The sequence below is a fragment of the Gouania willdenowi genome, chromosome 17 (assembly GCF_900634775.1).
Source record: "Gouania willdenowi chromosome 17, fGouWil2.1, whole genome shotgun sequence".
In the NCBI taxonomy this organism is placed as follows: domain Eukaryota; kingdom Metazoa; phylum Chordata; class Actinopteri; order Blenniiformes; family Gobiesocidae; genus Gouania; species Gouania willdenowi.
This window is the reverse complement of record NC_041060.1, coordinates 34879200-34900054: the sequence shown is the minus strand read 5'-3', so window position 1 is coordinate 34900054 and position 20855 is coordinate 34879200. Positions and strand designations below refer to the sequence as shown.

Sequence of the window (20855 nt, the reverse complement as noted above, 5' to 3'; positions counted from 1 at the left end):
GACGCTAATGGAGACGCTAATGGAGATGCTAAGGGAGACCATAATGGAGACGCTAATGGAGACCCTAATAGAGACCCTAATAGAGACCCTCATGGAGATGCTAAGGGAGACCATAATGGAGACCCTAATGGAGATGCTAATGGAGACGCTAATAGAGACGCTAATGGAGACCCTAATGGAGATGCTAATGGAGACGCTAATGGAGACCCTAATAGAGACCCTCATGGAGACGCTAAGGGAGACCCTAATGGAGACCCTAATGGAGACGCTAATGGAGACGCTAATGGAGACGCTAATGGAGACGCTAAGGGAGACCCTAATGGAGACCCTAATGGAGACGCTAATGGAGACGCTAATGGAGATGCTAATGGAGACCCTAATGGAGATGCTAATGGAGACCCTAATGGAGACGCTAATGGAGACCCTAATAGAGACCCTCATGGAGATGCTAAGGGAGACCCTAATGGAGACCCTAATGGAGCCCCTAATGGAGATGCAAATGGAGACCCTAATGGAGACGCTAATGGAGACCCTAATGGAGATGCTAATAGAGACGCTAATGGAGACCCTAATGGAGATGCTAATGGAGACCCTAATGGAGACGCTAATGGAGACCCTAATAGAGACCCTAATAGAGACCCTCATGGAGATGCTAATGGAGACGCTAATGGAGACGCTAATGGAGACGCTAATGGAGACCCTAATGGAGACCCTAATGGAGATGCTAATAGAGACGCTAATGGAGACCCTAATGGAGATGCTAAGGGAGACCCTAATGGAGATGCTAATGGAGACCCTAATAGAGACCCTAATAGAGACCCTCATGGAGATGCTAAGGGAGACCCTAATGGAGACCATAATAGAGACGCTAATGGAGACCCTAATATTCTATCACATGAAGACACAGGCCCAGCGCTAGAGGACCAGGTGTGTGAATGGTTCAACGTGAGGTCAGAACGTGTGTGCTCAGTCCTACAACAACCACTGATCTACTGAGGAGGTAGAAGCACACAGAGAGAGGAATATCTGAATTAGATCAGAGAGAAATTTACACCAGAAGAATTAGAATTACAGCTGGAACAGATCAGACGTCTGTAGGATAATGATTGGGAAACAATGCTGTATGTTTTTTTAGAATAAACTTTTAGTATTTTAGCTAAAAGTCAGCATTCTTATCTTTTGTCACTACACCATGGCAACAATCAGGAATCTGGGAGGTAAATAAGAAGGACCCTCATATGATGCAACAGTAAACAATCGATTTTATTGATACGAGTTAAACAAGTGGATTAATGGTCATTGAATGTTTAAAAAACATCAACTCTAATGTTTTATACTAGACTAGAACTGAGGACTAAATCTTGACAAAATGTAAGTCTAGAAAACGTCCCAAGAAGAAGTCGCGTGGTGGTCATGTTTTGAGTACGGTAAATGCCGACATCTCTGCGACATATTGCCAATGAGCAAACGCTCTCCCTGCAACATCGTGGTGATGGAACCAATAGATCAGGCCAGGGGTGGGCTGGCATTTTCACCATATTACCTATTTCTCTTTGGCCATTTTGCAACTTCTTTTTTCCCATATTGACCCTTTTCAACATTTTTTTTCACATTTCTGCCAATAAGTAACCCTTTTTTCCTATTTTTTGTCAATTTTTGTAAGTTCTTTTGACATTTTTGTCCAATTTTTGCCCTTTCTTAACTATTTTTTCTTGACATTTTTTGTCCAAATAACCTACCTTTAGCCCAATAAACACCTTTCTTTTTCAATAAATCAGGGTTTTTTTCCCCCATATTTTGCCTCTTTTTGTTTCACATTTTTGCCCATTTTCACTATTGTTTGCCACATTTTGCCCTTTTAAGCTACCTTTACCATTACATACCACCTTCTTTCCTCTTTTTTGCCCATGTTTTGCCAACTCGTGACTGCTTTTAGCGGACTGGACCGGCCCACTGCGGGTTGACAACCCACCAGGACGATACCGGTACACAGATGGCCAGTCCACCCCTGGGTCTGGCCAACGGTGGGGGCAACGTTTATGTGGTGTTTGGGCAGAGTTTAACGTGTGGAGCTTCATCTGAGCCTTTCTTTCTCCTCCATAGTGTGAGTTGGTGTCAGTGAGGGACTCGTACCGCTAACTGCTGCTTTGCTCGTCTGTTTAGGAATGTTGATGGAACAGCTGCTCCTGCAACAATCTGCTCACCTGAGAGAAAATGAGCCACAGATCAAATGAAGACAGTAGCCAGCAGGAGAACATCCCAACATGGAGGTCATTAGCAGACACAAATGCTGCTTCACACACCACCACACACACATACCGCCACACACACACCGCCATACACACACACACACAACCATGCACACGCACATGAGAATCTGGGCCACAAGTTCAAAGCCAAAGCATCTAGAATCATGAGTGGACTGGCCATCTGACGTAACAGGCAATGTTCCTAGTGGGTCGTCGACCCAAAGTGGGCCGGTCCGGTACGTTTTTTTTTTTTTTTTTTTTTGACGAGTGAGTGGAGGCAGACATGGTAACGTGGCCAAAAATGGTCCAAAAGTGGCAAGAATATGGAAAGAAAAAGTGGTAAAGTGACTAAAATGGGCCAAAAGCAGTCAAGAGTGGCCAAAAATGGGCAATAAAGAGGAAACAGGTGGTACGTAATGGCAGAGGGTAGATTTAATGAGCAAAATGTGGCAAACTATAGTTAAAAAGGGCAAAAATGTGGAACCAAAAGTGGTAAAATGAAAGAGAAAAAGGAAACAAGCAAAGCTTTAGATGAAAAGTGGCCAAAAAAAATGAAGACAAAAATTTGATAAAGTGTAAGAAGTTTTTGAGAATGGGACAAAGGAAGTTGCAGAAATAATTTCACTTTTTAAGGTTTTCTGGGGGAATTACAATTTAAATGAAAACAAAAAGCCACATGTTGAGAATCGCTGACTTAATAACAGCTTCTACATGGTGTCACTGATAGTGATAATGTAGCCCTAGCTAGAAGTAACGCAGGAGTAGCATCAGACTGACCAATAACACACGTCATTGTGTCGACCACAGCAAAGTGACAGGAAGCAGAAACTCAACACAAGGCAACGTTCAACATCCAACATCTAACATTCAACATCCAACATCCAACGTTCAACATCCAACACAAAGCTGGAGAGCAAAGGATCAAACAAGGAATTCAAGGGACACTAAGCAGCACAACACATTGACCTGGACTCCATTCATTTAAGCAGAAAGTCACTAACGAAGCTCCAGAGCAACACAAACACAACACAACACTACACAACACAACACAACACAACACTACACAACCCAAGGCTGGAAGCAGCAGCTTCTGGACCACAGTAACCAGTAGAAGACATCATGGACGTCATGGCAAAGAAAAGCCCAACAACATAAAATCAAAAGCTCACAAAAACAAAGGACTTTCAGCAGCAAATGTGAGACAAATGAAAGTGTTTCCATGTTTTACCTTTAACCTTCTGACTCATCAGCTGCATCGTGGTTTTTCCTGCAGCCAATGAAACCTCAGGAGTCGTGGCTGGAACGTAAACATGGGTCACGTGTTGGACATATTTCATCTCTGTTGAGTTCATCCCTGGAAAACGACTGTTTTGTTGCTTGAACTCGTTGGATATTAATAATTAGGAATAGTTTTTCCTCATCTGTGTCAGGTTTTTACAGTTTACAGAAAGACCCAACATTTATTACATTTATGGCATTCATGACATCAGTGATACAGACGGAAGTCATGGCAGACGAAGCACCGCAGCTTTCACACCAACACTCAGACTGGATGACCAAGAGATGCACAACAGTCAGACAGAGATCATGTGACTTAGCAACAAAATACCAAACTATGACTCAGCAACAAACTCAAACTATGACTAGGCAACAAAACTAAAATTTTGACTCAGTAAAAAAAATTAAACTTTGACTCAGCGCCAACTCAAATTATGACTCGGCAATACAACTCCAACAGTAACTAATTAACAAAACTCATTGTGACTCAGCAACACTACTAAAACACTGACTGCCAACAAATTTCAAAATTTGACTCTTTAACGAAGCTCAACCATGACTCAGCAACACCGGGCGCCCGCCGGCTGCCCACTTCGGCGCGGCTCTGGCCGTCTGCTGGGCGTGGGCCTTGGCTCCTCTGCTGGTCCATAGTCCATTATTTTTGTCCAACCGCTGCATCGCATTAGGTCACAAACACGTCAGATCATCCCATAAAAGTGATACAAGGCGATATAACGGCAACTAAAACTGGAACTGATTGTAACCGCTCACTCTGCGCCGCAGGGAAGTAAACTCTCAACTATCAGCTGAGTCAGCTGTTTCAAACACTCACATGAGCTCTTATGACCACAGACAGTCTATTTAAGACGATAGACCATTGTTTTGTTTAACTGCTGCGTCGCATTGTGTCAAAAACAGGTCTGATCATTCCATAAAGGTGATGTAACGGCTACTAAAAGTGGAACTGATTGTGAGCGCTCTTCTGTTTAATTATATACTGGATTATCTATATACTGAACATAAAGTTATTAACTGTAATATCGCTATGTTTGTTTTACCTGTGAGGTAGTTTGAGAGGGAGGAGCTCACATTCTGATATGGTAGGAGGAGCCAGGATTTTCAGGGGGAGGAGTTTCCGCGATGTGAAGTCACAATGCAAGAAAAATCAAACTTGCCCGTTTGGGGCTGAATTTTTACAAAATGTGGAATAACAAGGGAGGGAGGAAACAGAACTTTTTCCACTTTGTCCCTCTGAATGAGGCTAAAGAATCTACTGTATATCACTGTAGTAAAACCATTAGAAAGAGAATTTTTCATAATACCTCCCCTTTAAATCATGAATGGGCAACAATACTCAAATGCTGACTTTGCAACAATATTTAAACCACAACTTGGAAACAATACTCAAACCATGACTCAGTAACAATACTCAAACCGTGACTCAGTAACAATACTCAAACTGTGACTCAGTAACAATACTCAAACCGTGACTCAGTAACCAATACTCAAACCATGACTCAGTAAAATACTCAAACCGTGACTCAGTAACAATACTCAAACCGTGACTCAGTAACAATACTCAAACCGTGACTGTAACAATTTACAAACCATGACTTGGCAACAATTCTCAAACTGTGACTCATAAACCTGAAACGATGACTCTGCAACAAAACTCAAACTGTGACTCAGCAACATTATTCAAAACAAAACTTGGCAAAAATATTTGAACCACAACTCGGCAACAATGCTCAGACTCAAACTATGACACACACACACACACACACACACAGTTGATCTTTCTGAACGTCAGGACGATGCAACACGTCACACTGAACAAATCATTAAGCTGAAAGCACATGTTCTAGCATAGAAAACAGAAGGGAACAATGTGACAAACACACATCAATCAGCCAATCATGCTGCTTCACAGCAAGAAACAAGAATTCAGCTACACAACAACAACAACAACAACAGTCATACCTTTGACCTCGGTGTGTAATTGTGAGCTGTGTGAAATGGTGAGGGCCTCATCATACCCAGCATGCTTCACTTTGTCTGCACATAATAACACTCATTGGTCAGCCTCTCTACATTGACTTAGAACACATTGAAGAGCTGAGGAAAAAGAGCGGTCAGTGTACCTTTCCCTTTGGTCTCCAGCTCTGGGGGCTGACGCTTCACAACATCATCATCATCACTAGAAGCTCTGCTTTTGTCTGCAGGAGACACTGATTTTATTAGCGCTGATCATGCGCTCTGAGACACACACAGTCAAAGGTCAGTGAGAGTACCTTTGATGTTGAATTGAAGCTCAGTGACAGGACCTTTGATGTTGGATTGAAGCTCAGTGACAGGACCTTTGATGTTTGACTGAAGCTCAGTGAGAGGACCTTTGATGTTTGACTGAAGCTCAGTGAGAGGACCTTTGATGTTGGATTGAAGCTCAGTGAGAGTACCTTTGATGTTTGATTGAAGCTCAGTGAGAGGACCTTTGATTTTTGATTGAAGCTCAGTGACGGGACCTTTGATGTTGAATTGAAGCTCAGTGAGAGGACCTTTGATGTTTGACTGAAGCTCAGTGAGAGGACCTTTGATGTTGGATTGAAGCTCAGTGAGAGTACCTTTGATGTTTGATTGAAGCTCAGTGAGAGGACCTTTGATTTTGGATTGAAGCTCAGTGACAGGACCTTTGATGTTGGATTGAAGCTCAGTGAGAGGACCTTTGATGTTTGACTGAAGCTCAGTGACAGGACCTTTGATGTTGGATTGAAGTTCAGTGACAGGACCTTTGATGTTGGATTGAAGCTCAGTGAGAGTACCTCTGATGTTTGATTGAAGCTCAGTGACAGGACCTTTGATGTTGGATTGAAGCTCAGTGAGAGTACCTTTGATATTTGATTGAAGCTCAGTGAGAGTACCTTTGATATTTGATTGAAGCTCAGTGAGAGTACCTTTGATGTTGGTTTGAAGCTCAGTGACAGGACCTTTGATGTTGGTTTGAAGCTCAGTGACAAGACCTTTGATGTTTGATTGAAGCTCAGCGGGCTGTGGAACATCAGCACTACGCTTCACTCTGTCTGTAGATCACACATAGTGGTGGAATGGCCTTCAACTTACACTTTTCACCAGGGTTGGAGTCAATTATAATTATATTTACGTAATTGATAATTATTAATTACAATTATGGCATAATTATAATTGTAATTTGAATTTTAAATATATTTTGCTGTCGTAATGATAATGAAATTGTAAGTGAGTTCAGATAATTGACTTTTTAATTGTAATTGCTATGAAACTTGTATAAAAATTGTCAATTATAATTTAATGCTAAACTGGAGAACCATGTTGCAGTTCTATGTACAGTTCTACACATATGTAGTGAACAATTATTAAAATGTGTTTCATATCATATCTTTCTCACATTTTACAATTTATTTTTTATTTTTTATCTAGGGGTATACAGACATACATACAGTTCATATGCCCACACCAAAAATATTAAAACCTATATATTCATTGATTAGGAAGTCTAACAAGGTAACCAATAGATAGGAAATAAATTGTATGATTGATAATTATTTTGAGTGTATTTTACAGCTGATTTAGGAACCATTAGCATTAGAGATGCTAACAGAAAGCTAACACACAAGAAAGGTTAAGTTTTATTAGGTTATTTATTTCAGGCTCAGTAATTGTGATTATTGTAATTGAACTTAGGTAATTGAGAATGTAATGTAATTTACTTTCTGAGGATAAACAAATAATTGTAATTTATTTGTAATTGGAAAAAAAATGGCTGGTCACTATAATCATAATTTAATTGTAGTTGAATATGGGTAATTTAAAACATAACTGAGCCCAACCCTGGTTTGAACACGTTTCAATGAAAGAAGCAGCTCTAGCTCCAGCTCTAGCTCCAGCTCTAGCTCCAGCTCTAGCTCCAGCTCTAGCTCCAGCTCTCGCTCCAGCTCTAGCTCCAGCTCTAGCTCTAGCTCCAGCTCTAGCTCCAGCTCTAGCTTTCTCTATCATGTTCAGCTCAGAGGTGCTGACATCAGCACCAGGCTTCACTCTGTCTGCTTTTTTGGAGGAACCCTAAAACACACCACTTCCTTTCTTAGAGAGAACCAGACACGCCTCAACAGTTGGACACATTAGCATCCGTTAGATAGAAGAGCTCGTCAAAGAGATCAAAGTACTGATCATTCCTTTAGGACACGGGTTCTCAACCTGAGAGGGGTCTGCAAGTGCCTTAAAAAAACTACAATTTTTTTTTTTTTACAATTTGAGCCCATTTTTGATTATTTTTACCATTTTTATGCAACTACACCAAACTTGCCATATTTCAATCTATTTTCATCACATTTTCTTGCCATATTTTTCCTCCTTTTAATGTATTTTTGCTACATTATTCCCATTTCTGACATTTCTCCATCACGTTCCAATGTCTTTTCTACACATTTTTCCACCTCCAACACATGTTCAGCACTTATAAACCCTTTCTACCACTTTTCCACCTAATGTCACATACAGTATGTTGACCTATTGTCACTTTTAACTTCATTTAATGCCTTATTTTTTTAATTTACCCCCCCATTATTCGCCAATTTCAACTAATTGTTCCACTATTGTCACTTTGAACCATTTTGAACACTTTTCTGTCTGTTTTTGCCCACTCTAATCTGCAAGTTTAAACCAATTTCTGTAGTTTTTCAAAATCCCATGTCACCACCTTATTTTATTTTCTGTCACTATGAATGTACATGTACATATATGTATACTATTTAATTTAAATGTTCACCTGCACTACTGATCACTGCACTACTGCACTATTATCCTATTATTATTAGTAGTAAAAAGAACACGTCTTACTGTCATAAAACCACAGAGATTTGTTTATGGTCAGATTTAATACTTGTATGAAAGGATAAAAGCTGAACATGTCACATGTGTGAAATAAAAATTAACATAAACTAACGTCACTATTAATAATTTTTTTGTTATATTTCACGTGTTCACAGACAAAGCTGGTCCCATTAGACTAATGTAACTATTGATTATTACACATAAATATACTGAATGATTAAATCATCAACTTAATCTGGTTAAATTCCATGAAATCAAGTTATTTATAATCATAACTTTATGTAACTCATTTATCAGATAAATGAACAAGATAATGGAGTTATTTTTGCTTTTCATGTGCTTTTTTTAAAAAATAATTTTATTTTAAGTGAGGAAATAAATGAATTACATTCAATAACACTAATAGTGACCCACATGCACAAATGTATTCCATAAAATATCAGCTCATGAACTCTTTGAGTCAGCAGTTTTTTTACTTATAGTTTTTATTTATCGTGATTTTTATCGTAATCGTGATAAATACCAGAAACTATCGGGATAATTTTTTTTGTCAATATTGCCCGTCCCTAGTGCGCAGCAACCTCCGTGGAGGCTGCTGTAAGTGACACTGTGTTGCTGCTGCTGCTGAGGTGTGTGCACATTGAGAGAGAGAAGCGCTGGGGTAATATGCTTTGAACAGAGCATGTTATATTACTGTGATGTTGCTGTCTGGCTAACGTTAGCTTGTTAGCTCCTCTGAGGGAGGGACTTTAGAAAATTTTGAGGCAGGGCAAGAGAGCAGCGGGGAGGGAAGGGGAGCGAGGGATCTGAGAGTTGCGGACTTCACCTTTAAATACTGATGTTCGCCAGCAAATTTCTGCTTTTTCCATGAATCAAGAGTTGGATGGAAAAATGGAATTTAAACACAGGATATTAGAAAAGATACTCTGAAAATTTGGGATTAGAAAGTCTACAGGATTAAAAGCTTTAATAATGAGAAATCCACTTTGCTTCTGAGAATGAACATTATTTATTTTCCAATATTTTTACCTATATTTGAGATCCTGATGAATAAATTACCCTAAAAGGGGAGCCTGGAGGTGAATTCTATTTCTATTATATATACATACGCTTTTACCCCTGCTATACTATGGAAGTTCCCACATTTAAATAAAGAAGAAACTTTCTTCTGAATGAACTGTAATGTGTTTCAAAAGTTTCCATCTGAAAGTGTGTTATCTAGTTCAATAAACACCGTCATTGGGGCACAGTCAATTATCCACGCCTCTAAAAATGACCCGGCCGAAAACAAGTACTAAGATCATGATAAAGGCGTCTCGTTAAGCAACGCGATCAGAATATCTGACCAGGGCCAAGGCTGTCGTCCTGAGGTTGGATTATCTGGAGTTATTCAAGGGTAAAGACTCCATGACATTAGGGAGGTAGAACCAGGCTAAAATTCCTCGTTTATTTCAGTTTAAATAGTCCAATAGAATGTTTCTAATGATTGTAAGATTCACTGAGCTACATTATTCTGATACGTTTGATTAAACGTGTGGAGCTTCATCTGAAGCCTTTCTTTCTCCTCCATAGTGTGAGTTGGTGTCAGTGAGGGACTCGTACCGCTAACTGCTGCTTTGCTCGTCTGTTTAGGAATGTCTGATGGAACAGCTGCTCCTGCAACAATCTGCTCATCTGAGAGAAAATGAACCACAGATGAAATGAAGACAGTAGCCAGCAGGAGAACATCCCAACATGGAGGTCATTAGCAGACACAAATGCTGCTTCACACACACACACCGCCATACACACACCACCATGCACACACACACACACATGCATGTACACACACACACACACACACACACAAAAGTGGGAAACTGCTCCAGAAGTTCAAAGCTAAAGTAGCTAGAAGTAGGGCTGGACTGGCCACCTGGCATATTCCTGGTGGGCCGTCAACATGGTCGGTCCTGTCTGCTACCTTATTTTTTAATTTGTTTTGGTAACATGTGGCCAAAAAAGGTCCAAAAGTGGCAAAAACATGGCAAGAGAAAATTGTAAAGTGACTAAAATGAAACAAAAGCAGTCAAGAGTGGCCAACAAATGGACAATTAAAGATGACACAAGTGGTATGTAATGAAAAAGGGTAGATTTAATGTGGAACCAAAAGAGGCAAAATGAAGGGAAAAATGGAATTTATTGGAATTTATAGCTTATTCGGATGAAAAGAGACCCAAAAATACAAGACAGGACAAAAATTGCATAAAAGTGTTGAACTTGAAGAAATTGAGAAAAATAGGAGAAAAGGTATATTTATTGGCAAAAGGAGCTAAAATCTAAAAAAAAAGTGTCCAAAAGAAGGGGGTTAAAAAGTTTCCCCTTTTAAGGTTTTCTGGGGTAATAATCAAAATGAAGACATAAAGAGCCACATGTTGAGCATTAATGACTTAATAACAGCTTCTACGTGGTGTCTCTGATAATGTAGTGATGATGTAGTGATGATGTAGTGATGATTTTAGTCCCAGTCCACCCTTGGATAGAAGTAACGCAGGTGTAGCATCAGACTGAACAGTAACACACGCCATTGTGTCGACCACAGCAAAGTAACAGGAAGAAGAAACTCATCGCAACGCAATGTTCAACATCCAACGTTCAATGTCCAACGTTCAACATCCAACACAAAGCTGGAGAGAAAAGGATCAACAGGGTAATTCAAGGGACACTAAAGCAGCACAACACATTGACCTGGACTTCATTCATTTAAGCAGAAAGTCACTAACGAAGCTCCAGAGCAACACAAGCACAACACTACACAACACAACTCAACACTACACTACACAACACTACACAACACAACACTACACAACCCAAGGCTGGAAGCAGCAGCTTCTGGACCACAGTAACCAGTAGAAGACATCATGGACATCATGGCAAAGAAAAGCCCAACAACATAAAATCAAAAGCTCACAAAAACAAAGGACTTTCAGCAGCAAATGTGAGACAAATGAAAGTGTTTCCATGTTTTACCTTTAACCTTCTGACTCATCAGCTGCATCGTGGTTTTTCCTGCAGCCAATGAAACCTCAGGAGTCGTGGCTGGAACGTAAACATGGGTCACGTGTTGGACATATTTCATCTCTGTTGAGTTCATCCCTGGAAAACGACTGTTTTGTTGCTTGAACTCGTTGGATATTAATAATTAGGAATAGTTTTCCTCATCTGTGTCAGGTTTTTACAGTTTTACAGTAGAACCAAATATTGATCACATTTATCACATCAGTGATACAGAAACACATGAAAAAACTATATAAATGACTATTAATTTTCAACATGGAGGGCCTATGGTTTTCTGTGATCGCAGAAAACAGACGGAGATTACGGAATTCACTTCCTGAAATGGGAATGCCAATATTCTATAGGATAAGGTCACCGTCAATAGATTTCCGCGCACATACGTAAAAATTTGTGAATGCTAGTCCCAGTTCAATTCATGGATTTTATTCCTGTGAACACGAATTTGACTCAATATATTCCAGTCAAATATACATCACGAGGTCACAGGCATTACGAGTCGATTCACTATCTGCGAAGCAAACACTGCATTTCTGGTTTTGACCAGCGGAGACGACCGAATGCCCTAATGAAAATTTCACCCATATTTATCGCCTCACATGCATGTTTTGAGATATCACACAAACCATATTTTTCACTGTATAACAGGTTGGCTAATGTTAGCTTCAGCATGTGTAGCTAACAGCTGGACGTGAAATCCGGCATGATTTTCACGTGCTTGTTTCAATGCATTTCTGCTGTGTATGAATATGTAATTAATGACAATAACTGGGTTTTAGTCACGTGATTATGATGACGCGCAAAGGGGGCGCGACTTCAGATGGAGGGCAGGAAGTAAAAATGGAGAATACCGTTACAGACAGTCCGTATTGTACTGATTTAGATCCAGTTTCATGACAAAGATACAAACAATTAGTTAACAAATATGTTGGGTGTGACCCGTATCTCATGAAGATGTGTGCGTTTTTGACAAAATCTGAAGATTTGCCGATGTAGGTGGAGGAGTTTGGACAAGGAGTAATAAGATTTATAATATTAATTATTAATAATATTACAGTGTGTGTGTGTGTGTGTGTGTGTGTGCTATGAGAAGATCAGTGTGGAACCATGCGGCTGCGATTACTTTAGGCCTGATTAGAATTTGAGCTCCAGAGTTCCTCTGTTCTGATGGGTCCATGGTCTGTGGTCTTGTGGCAGACAGCTTGTTGAAGAAAAGTCTGAGGAGCAAGCTTGGTTCTGACTTGTGTTCTTCACCACGGGTCGAGAACTGACCTTGCGTGGACTTCTTCAGCACAGTGTGCTTTGCTCTATTGCCTTCAGACTCAGCTCAGATCATGCAGACCTTTGTTCTTGTGTTGGTTCAAGGTTTCAGCTCTTGCAGTTGGAACAGGAGGTTTTATCTCTGTGGCGCGCACGCTTGTTTAAAAGGTCTAATGAAAGAAACACTGAGGTTACAAAGAAAATACAAGTTGACAACGAGAATAACGTACACTGCAGTGGGGCCGGAGCGGCGCTTTGGGTTTTTATCGCGGTCCTAAGCGATTCTATTGGTCGACGTTTTTTCGGGAGCCAGTTAGATTGCTTTGGATGTTTTGTGGGTTGTGGGTATCATCTATGTGTGATAATGGATGAATGAAGGAGAAACCTATTGGAACAAGAAATATGAATATAACTCAGACACCAGTTAGATTATAACCTTCAAAACAAGACGAAAGCAGAGATTATATATTATTATTCTGGCACCAAACATGATATACTTTATGCAAAGTTAACTAGAGATATTCTTTAGGGACACTTTAAGTGTAAAAACAATTATATGATCTTATTCTAATAATTTTCCTGTGAATAAAGTTATTGACAGTGTAGAGAAAAATTCATTTCTGCTTTTAGGATGTTTCATTGTTAATTCTTGGAGAAAAGCAGAACACAAAGGGAAAAGATTCTGCCATGTGCTTCATAGCGGGGGAAGGTCAGACAGTCATAAACTCCTGTTCTCAGCTCCTTTGTCTCTGTTTGAAAGGAAGGAGGAGGAAACTGTTCCTGACCAAAAGTGGTCAAAAGGTGTGCCTTGGTATCTGTCATAGACATGACCTCCTACACAGACGATCGAGGCTGTTGATATCACCAACTATCTGGTCCTTCAGACATCCTACTACACCAAACAGTAGATGAAAACATATAAAAGTATGGAAGAATATAACTTTTTTGTGAGTGGGCGTGTCCACAACCTCGGTACCAAATGGCTCCATGATGATTACCGTGGGTGAGCGTTTGTTCTTATATTATTTTATGTGTTAAGATGCTAGCAGCTAGCAGTAATGGCTATAATGTAAACAAACTTGCAAAACTCTTACGATGACGTTAGCCTGACAGTCAAGGATACATGAGGTTTGTTTGTCACATACATATATAAATATTACTACTGAATAGTACTTTATGACATGTAGTGAAATAGCATTAGTGTTCAGCTTTATGTGCACAGTGAGCAGCAGGGGTGAAAGAAAAAAGGTAAATAATAGTACATGAGTATTAATGACAACCTAATGCTATATAAGCACAGCCACAAAAATAAAGTTAGCTCGCTAACATACCTCTGACCAAGTGGTCGCTATAGAAACGGGCATCAGCAGACTCTGCTCCTCTCGACAGCAGATGTAGGTTTAAAATCCACTTTTTATGGCGTTGTTCAGTGAGCTTTTTACATTTCTCACCTTTGTGAACGACATTCTTCGATACTCTATAAACTCTTTTCCTTTTCTCGATTAGAACGATTAGAGCAGCCGTAAACTACACAAAACATGGGCATTTTGATGATTTCAGATGGTAGATTCTCAAGCTACTTCACTTCCTGCCCTCCATCTGAATTTAGCGATGCAGCAATGTGACGTCACGTGAAAGCAACCTATAGTGAACTCCTTTAAAGGTATGAAGCATGTTTGAATACGTTTAATAACCTGTAATAACTGTGATTATAGAGAAAGACGAGGAAACGGAAATGCTTATACTTTGAAGCAGAAAAACGCAGAGGTGAAAGTGATGGATTATAAGTACTCAGATTACTGTAACTGAGTACTTGTACTTTTTTGAGTATATTTCTGAATCAGTAATTTTAAAAGAAGTAAAGTAATTAGTTACATTTGTAAACATGTTTTTGTTTTTTAAAATGAATAAACAGACATTGTGGAACTACAAAAAGTGAAATGACCAGACAACGATCAAATGCATCACATCATAGCCGACCAATCAGATTAAACATAACACACGGCGCCAAAACAGCATTGAATGGAGGTTATTTTCTCAGTTTTACAGTTAATAAATTTAGCCTTTAATTTAATTGGTGTTATTTTATTTTAAAAAGTAGTGAGACTTACCTTTTTTTATATAAATATAAAATAAAATAAAGTTTCTTTTTTTTTAAGTTTCTACATGAGATGTTTACTGTATGGAAGGGAATCATAAATTTATGACCAACAATAAACATGGGGGGTGAAAGCAACTAGTAAGTTTTACTTCGAGTACTATTTAATTGAGCTACATTTTACTTGTACTTGAGTATTTTATGTGTGACTTACTTGTACTTGTCGTTGAGTGCAATTTCAATCAAGTAACAATACAAAACGAAAATGTGTGAACTTTGAAGCGGAAAATCGGAGGCTAAAGCAGTAGCAAAAGCCTGCAAACAAAGCCAATGCTAATGCTAATGCTAATGCTAATGCTGATGCTGATGCTAATGCTGATGCTGATGCTAATGCTGATGCTAATGCTAAAGCTGATGCTGATGCTAATGCTGATGCTAATGCTAGCAGTGATACTGCACCTTCTCTACATACCTTGGGTTCTGTCTTTAGCCTCGTCTCTCTTTGAGTCGGGTTTATTTGAAGCTGGAAGCCTCAGGGCTGAGAGGGAAGCATGAACTATCAGTCTGGCGTCAGGAAACGTTCCAAAAGCAGTGGACGGACGTTTCAAAAGCACAATCCAAACCAGTCGTTTAACCATAACCCCATGCAGACCCACAATGCAGAAAGCAAAGGACGCATAAAGAGAACGCCTCCTATTCAAAGACAAAGGCCCTCATTCAACAACCGTTGGTAAGTTCAGATCTGAGCGTACGACCATAATTCACGCAAGCTTTGGTATTTATCAATATTGACATGAGTGTCAGGTCTGAGCTCGTGTACGATAATCTGAGTGAGTAGATTTGTGTAACAACACAGCAAGATGTGAGTGAGACTGAAAATAAAGCATTAAACAAACCCCAACATTCAGAACAGATCAAAATGTATTATCAAAACTAAATAAACTAAATAAATGGAACTTTCAAAAAGCCCACGTTATTATGTGTGTCAAATTCAAGGCCCGGGGGCCAAATCCAGCCCTTTGGAGCATCCAATTCGACCCGCGAGAAAAAGTAAAAATGACAGAGAAAACATAAATCATGTTGGTAAATGAAACTTAATATTCGCAGGTGCTCAATGTTTTCCTGCTGCTCATATGGTTTGATTGACTGTTGAAAAACCTCAAAATTCCCTCAAATTATTACACAAAATCTAGGAAATGTAAAGTGTAGATTTTGTTGGGACTGATATCTGTCATTGATTGATTGAATATTGTCAATTTATAAATATTTTGTATTTTATGTTTAAAAAGAAGTGTAAACTAGGGATCAATAATGTTGAAATTACTCATTTCCCTGTGTCTTACTTGAGATTAAACTGCTCCGTATTTGGCCCCTGAACTTAGATGAGAGTGACGGCCCCTGGCCTAAAGCATGCGGACAACTGGTAACAATATAAACGTCATATTTCCGTGTTTCTCCAGGATCTCTGCTGTGAAGTTGTAAGCAGCGCACACAGGGGGGCAGACGTCACCTATGAGCTTCTTTTATACGGTGGCCCCACAGGGACAAACGCTGAGCAAACAGCAAACGCTGCAAAACTCTACCTTTAAGTCCAAGTTCACACTGAAAAAAAAAACTGTTTTGTTTTGCTGCACCTCAAATGTGAGGATTTCCTTTCTTTTCTTGCCAGTGTTTGTTTGACCTCAGTGGGCGGGGCCTCCAAACCAGGAAGATTTAAGAATGTAACAAGTCAGCTGCTGCATTTATCAACACCTGATCAGTTGTACGCTGGTGACAATGTTTGATAAATCCCACCTTGGTCCTGTTGTACGACACAATGTGAACTCACGTTTCCACACAACGTTAATAAACGAGGGCCGAGGTGAGGATGGAAGTTGGACAAAAGTACGGTGTACATTTTAGGACATCCTCAGGTCTCAGAGTGAGGTAAAACATCTGTCATTTATCAGACCAGACGGACTCATGACTCAGCAAAACCTCCGTCAAATGAACATGGCCCCAGGCTTCAAAATAAAAGTCGACAGACTTAATGACCTCAGGCCATAAAACACGACATGGCGTTTTATTTTGAAGGAACCAGGAGTACATATGAAGAAGTAAATCGAAAAGGCCTTTCTTTCATTTTTATTTTTTAAAAGTTAAGATAAATCAACGTATTGTTTGCTTAAGAAATACAAAGTTAAATGAAAACTTGATAAATCTAAACCTTTAAAAATAAATAGAAAATAACAGCTTTCAACTTACTCTCATATCTAAGTAGCACAATATTGTGACGTCATTGTTTATTTCCAGTTTCTTCAAAATACGTCATGTTGAGTTTTTACGGCCTGAGGCCATTAAGGTCTGACGTCTTAAAGATTAAATCGGGGCTTTGCCTTTATTTATTGACATATATGTTTTTACACATATACATATTTCTTCTCTGCATTTAACCTTTCCTGAGGAGCAGCTGGGGGTTAAAGGACTTGCTCAACAGCTTCCAATTACAAGCCCATCGTCCTAACCACTTGGTTTCATTTGAGGTTTTTGCTGGCTACAGTGGGGGTCCCCGCTCTCTGGGACCTTTATTTTGGATGGTCCCCGCTCTCTGGGACCTTTATTTTGGAGGGTCCCCGCTCTCTGGGACCTTTATTTTGGATGGTCCCCGCTCTCTGGGACCTTTATTTTGGAGGGTCCCCGCTCTCTGGGACCTTTATTTTTGGAGGTCCCCGCTCTCTGGGACCTTTATTTTGGGGATTGTGACCTGAAGAGGTTGAGAACCAATGTGATACCAGATACCTCACTCTGAGACCTCAGAATGATCTAAAATGTCCACCGTACAAAAGACATCTCCACAATGGAGACACCCAAAGACCAGGAGGAACATAAAGCCACTGTACGTACTGTATCTGGGATGAATCAATGAGCTATTGATGAGAGAATGAGTGATGGTAACCCGTCACGTGGAGGCCTGGCTATGGTCCTCCTGCTGCCCACACACACAGCTGTAGTCCCCGCTGTCCTCTGGCTCCACCCTGGAGATGAGCAGCTGGATGACGGAGGCCTCCTGCTTCATCTGATACTTGCTTCCAGGCTGGAGGACCACGCCCCCCTTCTTCCACTGCACTGGGACGCCAGCTTTAGAGAGCTCACAGCGCAGGCTCACACTGGCCCCCTCCTCGGCCTCCTGGCTCTGCAGCTGCTGGATGAAGGTCGGCGGGAGGGCTGGACATCCAACAGAGAGTTAGTACACAGCATCACACCATGTACAACACAAATACACAATCACAAACTCTCAAGACACACACTCCACTCATTGGAGATTTGAACTAGAAAAATTACAGAAATATACACAACAGGACAACAACAATGCACAGAATTACTACAAAACCAACAAAGAATACACAAAACTGCACCATAAATACACTAAATGACTTTCAACACACATAGAAAACAACACCCAAAGTACACAACATGGCAACACACATTCATAAAGAGACTCAAAAACACAACAGCACAACAATATACACCAAATTACAACAGGAACACACAAAACGACTACAAAAATAACAAAGAATATACAATATGACTTCAAAAACACACTAACCAAAGTACACAAACTGAGGGGAAATATGTGTGAGCAACTTATGTTTTATATTTTAAAAATTCCTCTCTTCTCAACTTTGTGTTTTTTTAAATTATCTTTCTTATTCTGTCATCTATTTAATTATTCTATTAATTGACTTCTGTGTACATTAGTCTCTGAACCTTTTTATCATTTTTAACTTTTGTCAGTTTATCTACAATTGAATTAGAATGTGTAAGAAAGGTGCTGCTATAGAAATAAAGTTTGATTGATGCTTAAAACGTGGGCATTACATTATTAAAGTCCATTTTAAAATATTGTCTAGACCAGTGGTTCTCAACCAGTGGGGACCCCCACTGTAGCTGAAGGTGGTTGAACACAGACATGAACATTGAAGAACAGTCATGTGGAGACAGGACCATCTATAAGGGGGAATAAAGGAGAGATTTTTGGGGTCCATCCATAAAGTCAGTAAAATGATGGTCCATTGTTCTATGAATCTGTGATAAACACATTTATTATTCATCTGAATAATATCCACTGTTAACAAGGAACGTTTATTATTATTATTATAGTCATCTTAAAGATGGAAATCATGGTTTTAATCACTAATAAAATGGTTCAAAGTGACCAAAAATGGTGGAAAAGGAGGTGAAATGGGATTTTAAAAACCAAAGAAATTGGTTAAAAGTTGCAAATTAGACAGAAAAAGTGGTAAAAAGGGTTCAATGTGTCAATATTGGCTTAAAAGTTGCAGAAATTGGGGGGAGGGGGGAGAGTTGTGGTCATAAAATTTAAAAAGTAGGAACAATTAGTTTAAACTGGTAAATAATGGGCATGCCAAATGGTGAATGTGGTTAAATTGCCAAAAAATAATCATGAAATCTGGTGAAAAGAGTTTAAAAGTGACACTAATGGGTCAACATATGTGACATTAAGTGGAAAAGTGGTGGAAATGGTTTATAAGTGGTGAACATGTCTAGAAAGTTTCTGTACAGTGTTCAGAAAAGTCATTGAAATGTGATGGTGAAGTGTCAGAAATGGGAGAAATGTAGCAAAAATACATTAAAAGGAGAAAAAATATGGCAAGAAAAAGTGACGAAAACAGGTTAAAATATGGAAAGTTAAAACTCTGGTGACACCCTCCAAGTATCTCCCAAGCCCAAAATGGGCTTGGGAGATACCTTTCTTACAAGGTTGAGAACCACTGGGTTAGAGAACTGTGAGTGATAGACGAGTCTCCGTACCGCTGATCTTCAGGGTGGCAGACGTCTTCTGGTCACCACACACACACCAGTACTGGCCCCCGTCCTCTGGCCTGAGGTCGGCTATGTGGAGCACACAGGAAGTGTCCGTGTGCTTCATCTCATACTTCCCTCCTGGTACCAGAGCTTTAGAACCTTTCCTCCACTGGACGCTGGAGACAGCTTTGGATAAGTGACAGCGGAGCGTGGCCGTCTCTCCTTCCTGTTTGTCCTGGTCCTGGAGCTGCTCATCAAAGATGGCCGCCAAGGCTGAGGTAACACATGGACATCAATTAAGCTATGCTAATGCTAACACACGTAAAGCACTGTCACAAGTTCACAGAGACGGAGAAAACAAAATAAAACAACAAAAACAGTTGTTACACATACACAAGTAGAGGTTTAGAAATATAACCACCTGTTTATTTATAGCTCATTCAATAAGTTTAGGTTGTTGCTAGGTTGTAAATTAGCACACATGCTAACAATACATCTGGGTTACTAATGTAACTGTGATGTCCATACCAAATAAACGGAATCAATCATCATTAAAATACACAAAAAGTTAGACAAAAATACATGTAACTATGTCACAAACATACAAAATGATTCTGAAACAACACAAAACCACAAAAAAAACAACACAAAAACATTGTTGTTTCCTGTATTAATGGTCAGATTAGTCATTATTCTAAATGTTATAAACACAAAAGAATTACACCAAAAATACACAATTACAGAACAATACACAACAGGACAAAAAAAATACACAAAATGACTAACAACACACAATCAAAGGAAAATATACAAAATGACTCAAAAAATACAGAAAACAACACAACACTCACCTGCGACCTTGGCTACACTCTTATTTGTGACCTTGGCTACACTCCGGTGACCTTGGCTACACTCTCACCTGTGACCTTGGCTTCACTCTCACCTGTGACATTGGCTTCACTCTCACCTGTGACCTTGGCTACACTCTCACCTGTGACCTTGGCTACACTCTCACCTGTGACCTTGGATACATTCACACCTGTGACCTTGGATACATTCACACCTGTGACCTTGGCTTCACTCTCACCTGTGACCTTGGCTACAGTCTTATCTGTGTGACCTTGGCTACACTCTCCTGTGACCTTGGATACATTCACACCTGTGACCTTGGCTACACTCTCACCTGCGAATTTGGCTACACTCTCACCTGTGACCTTGACTACACTCTCACCTGTGACCTTGGCTACACT

The 20855-nt window shown here is 39.8% G+C and overlaps 2 protein-coding genes across 15 annotated transcripts in view; both read right to left on the bottom strand.

Moving 5' to 3' along the window:
* Positions 1-3546, bottom strand: part of LOC114478823 (obscurin-like) — a gene marked incomplete at its 3' end in the record, with an annotated part of 63086 nt that extends 59540 nt beyond the window's left edge. Inside the window, exons 1-2 of the mRNA XM_028472103.1 lie at positions 3478-3546; positions 2134-2204 (exon numbers count right to left, since the gene is read on the bottom strand). The remainder of the gene's footprint in view (positions 1-2133; positions 2205-3477) is intronic.
* Positions 1-20855, bottom strand: part of obscnb (obscurin, cytoskeletal calmodulin and titin-interacting RhoGEF b) — a 121790-nt gene that overhangs the window by 7083 nt on the left and 93852 nt on the right. For 4 of the 14 annotated variants that reach the window (XM_028472931.1, XM_028472941.1, XM_028472940.1 and 1 more), the window contains 5 exons: positions 19612-19878; positions 17735-18003; positions 15272-15337; positions 11397-11465; positions 10002-10064 (listed from right to left, as the gene is read on the bottom strand). In XM_028472931.1, coding sequence (XP_028328732.1) covers positions 17738-18003; positions 19612-19878 — 533 coding nt within the window. In that variant the 3' untranslated portion in view covers positions 10002-10064; positions 11397-11465; positions 15272-15337; positions 17735-17737. Of the gene's footprint in view, positions 1-7588; positions 7601-9992; positions 10065-11396; positions 11466-15271; positions 15338-17734; positions 18004-19611; positions 19879-20855 lie in introns of those variants that run through there. The other 10 variants (XM_028472936.1, XM_028472938.1, XM_028472937.1 and 7 more) reach the window with 7 other exon arrangements.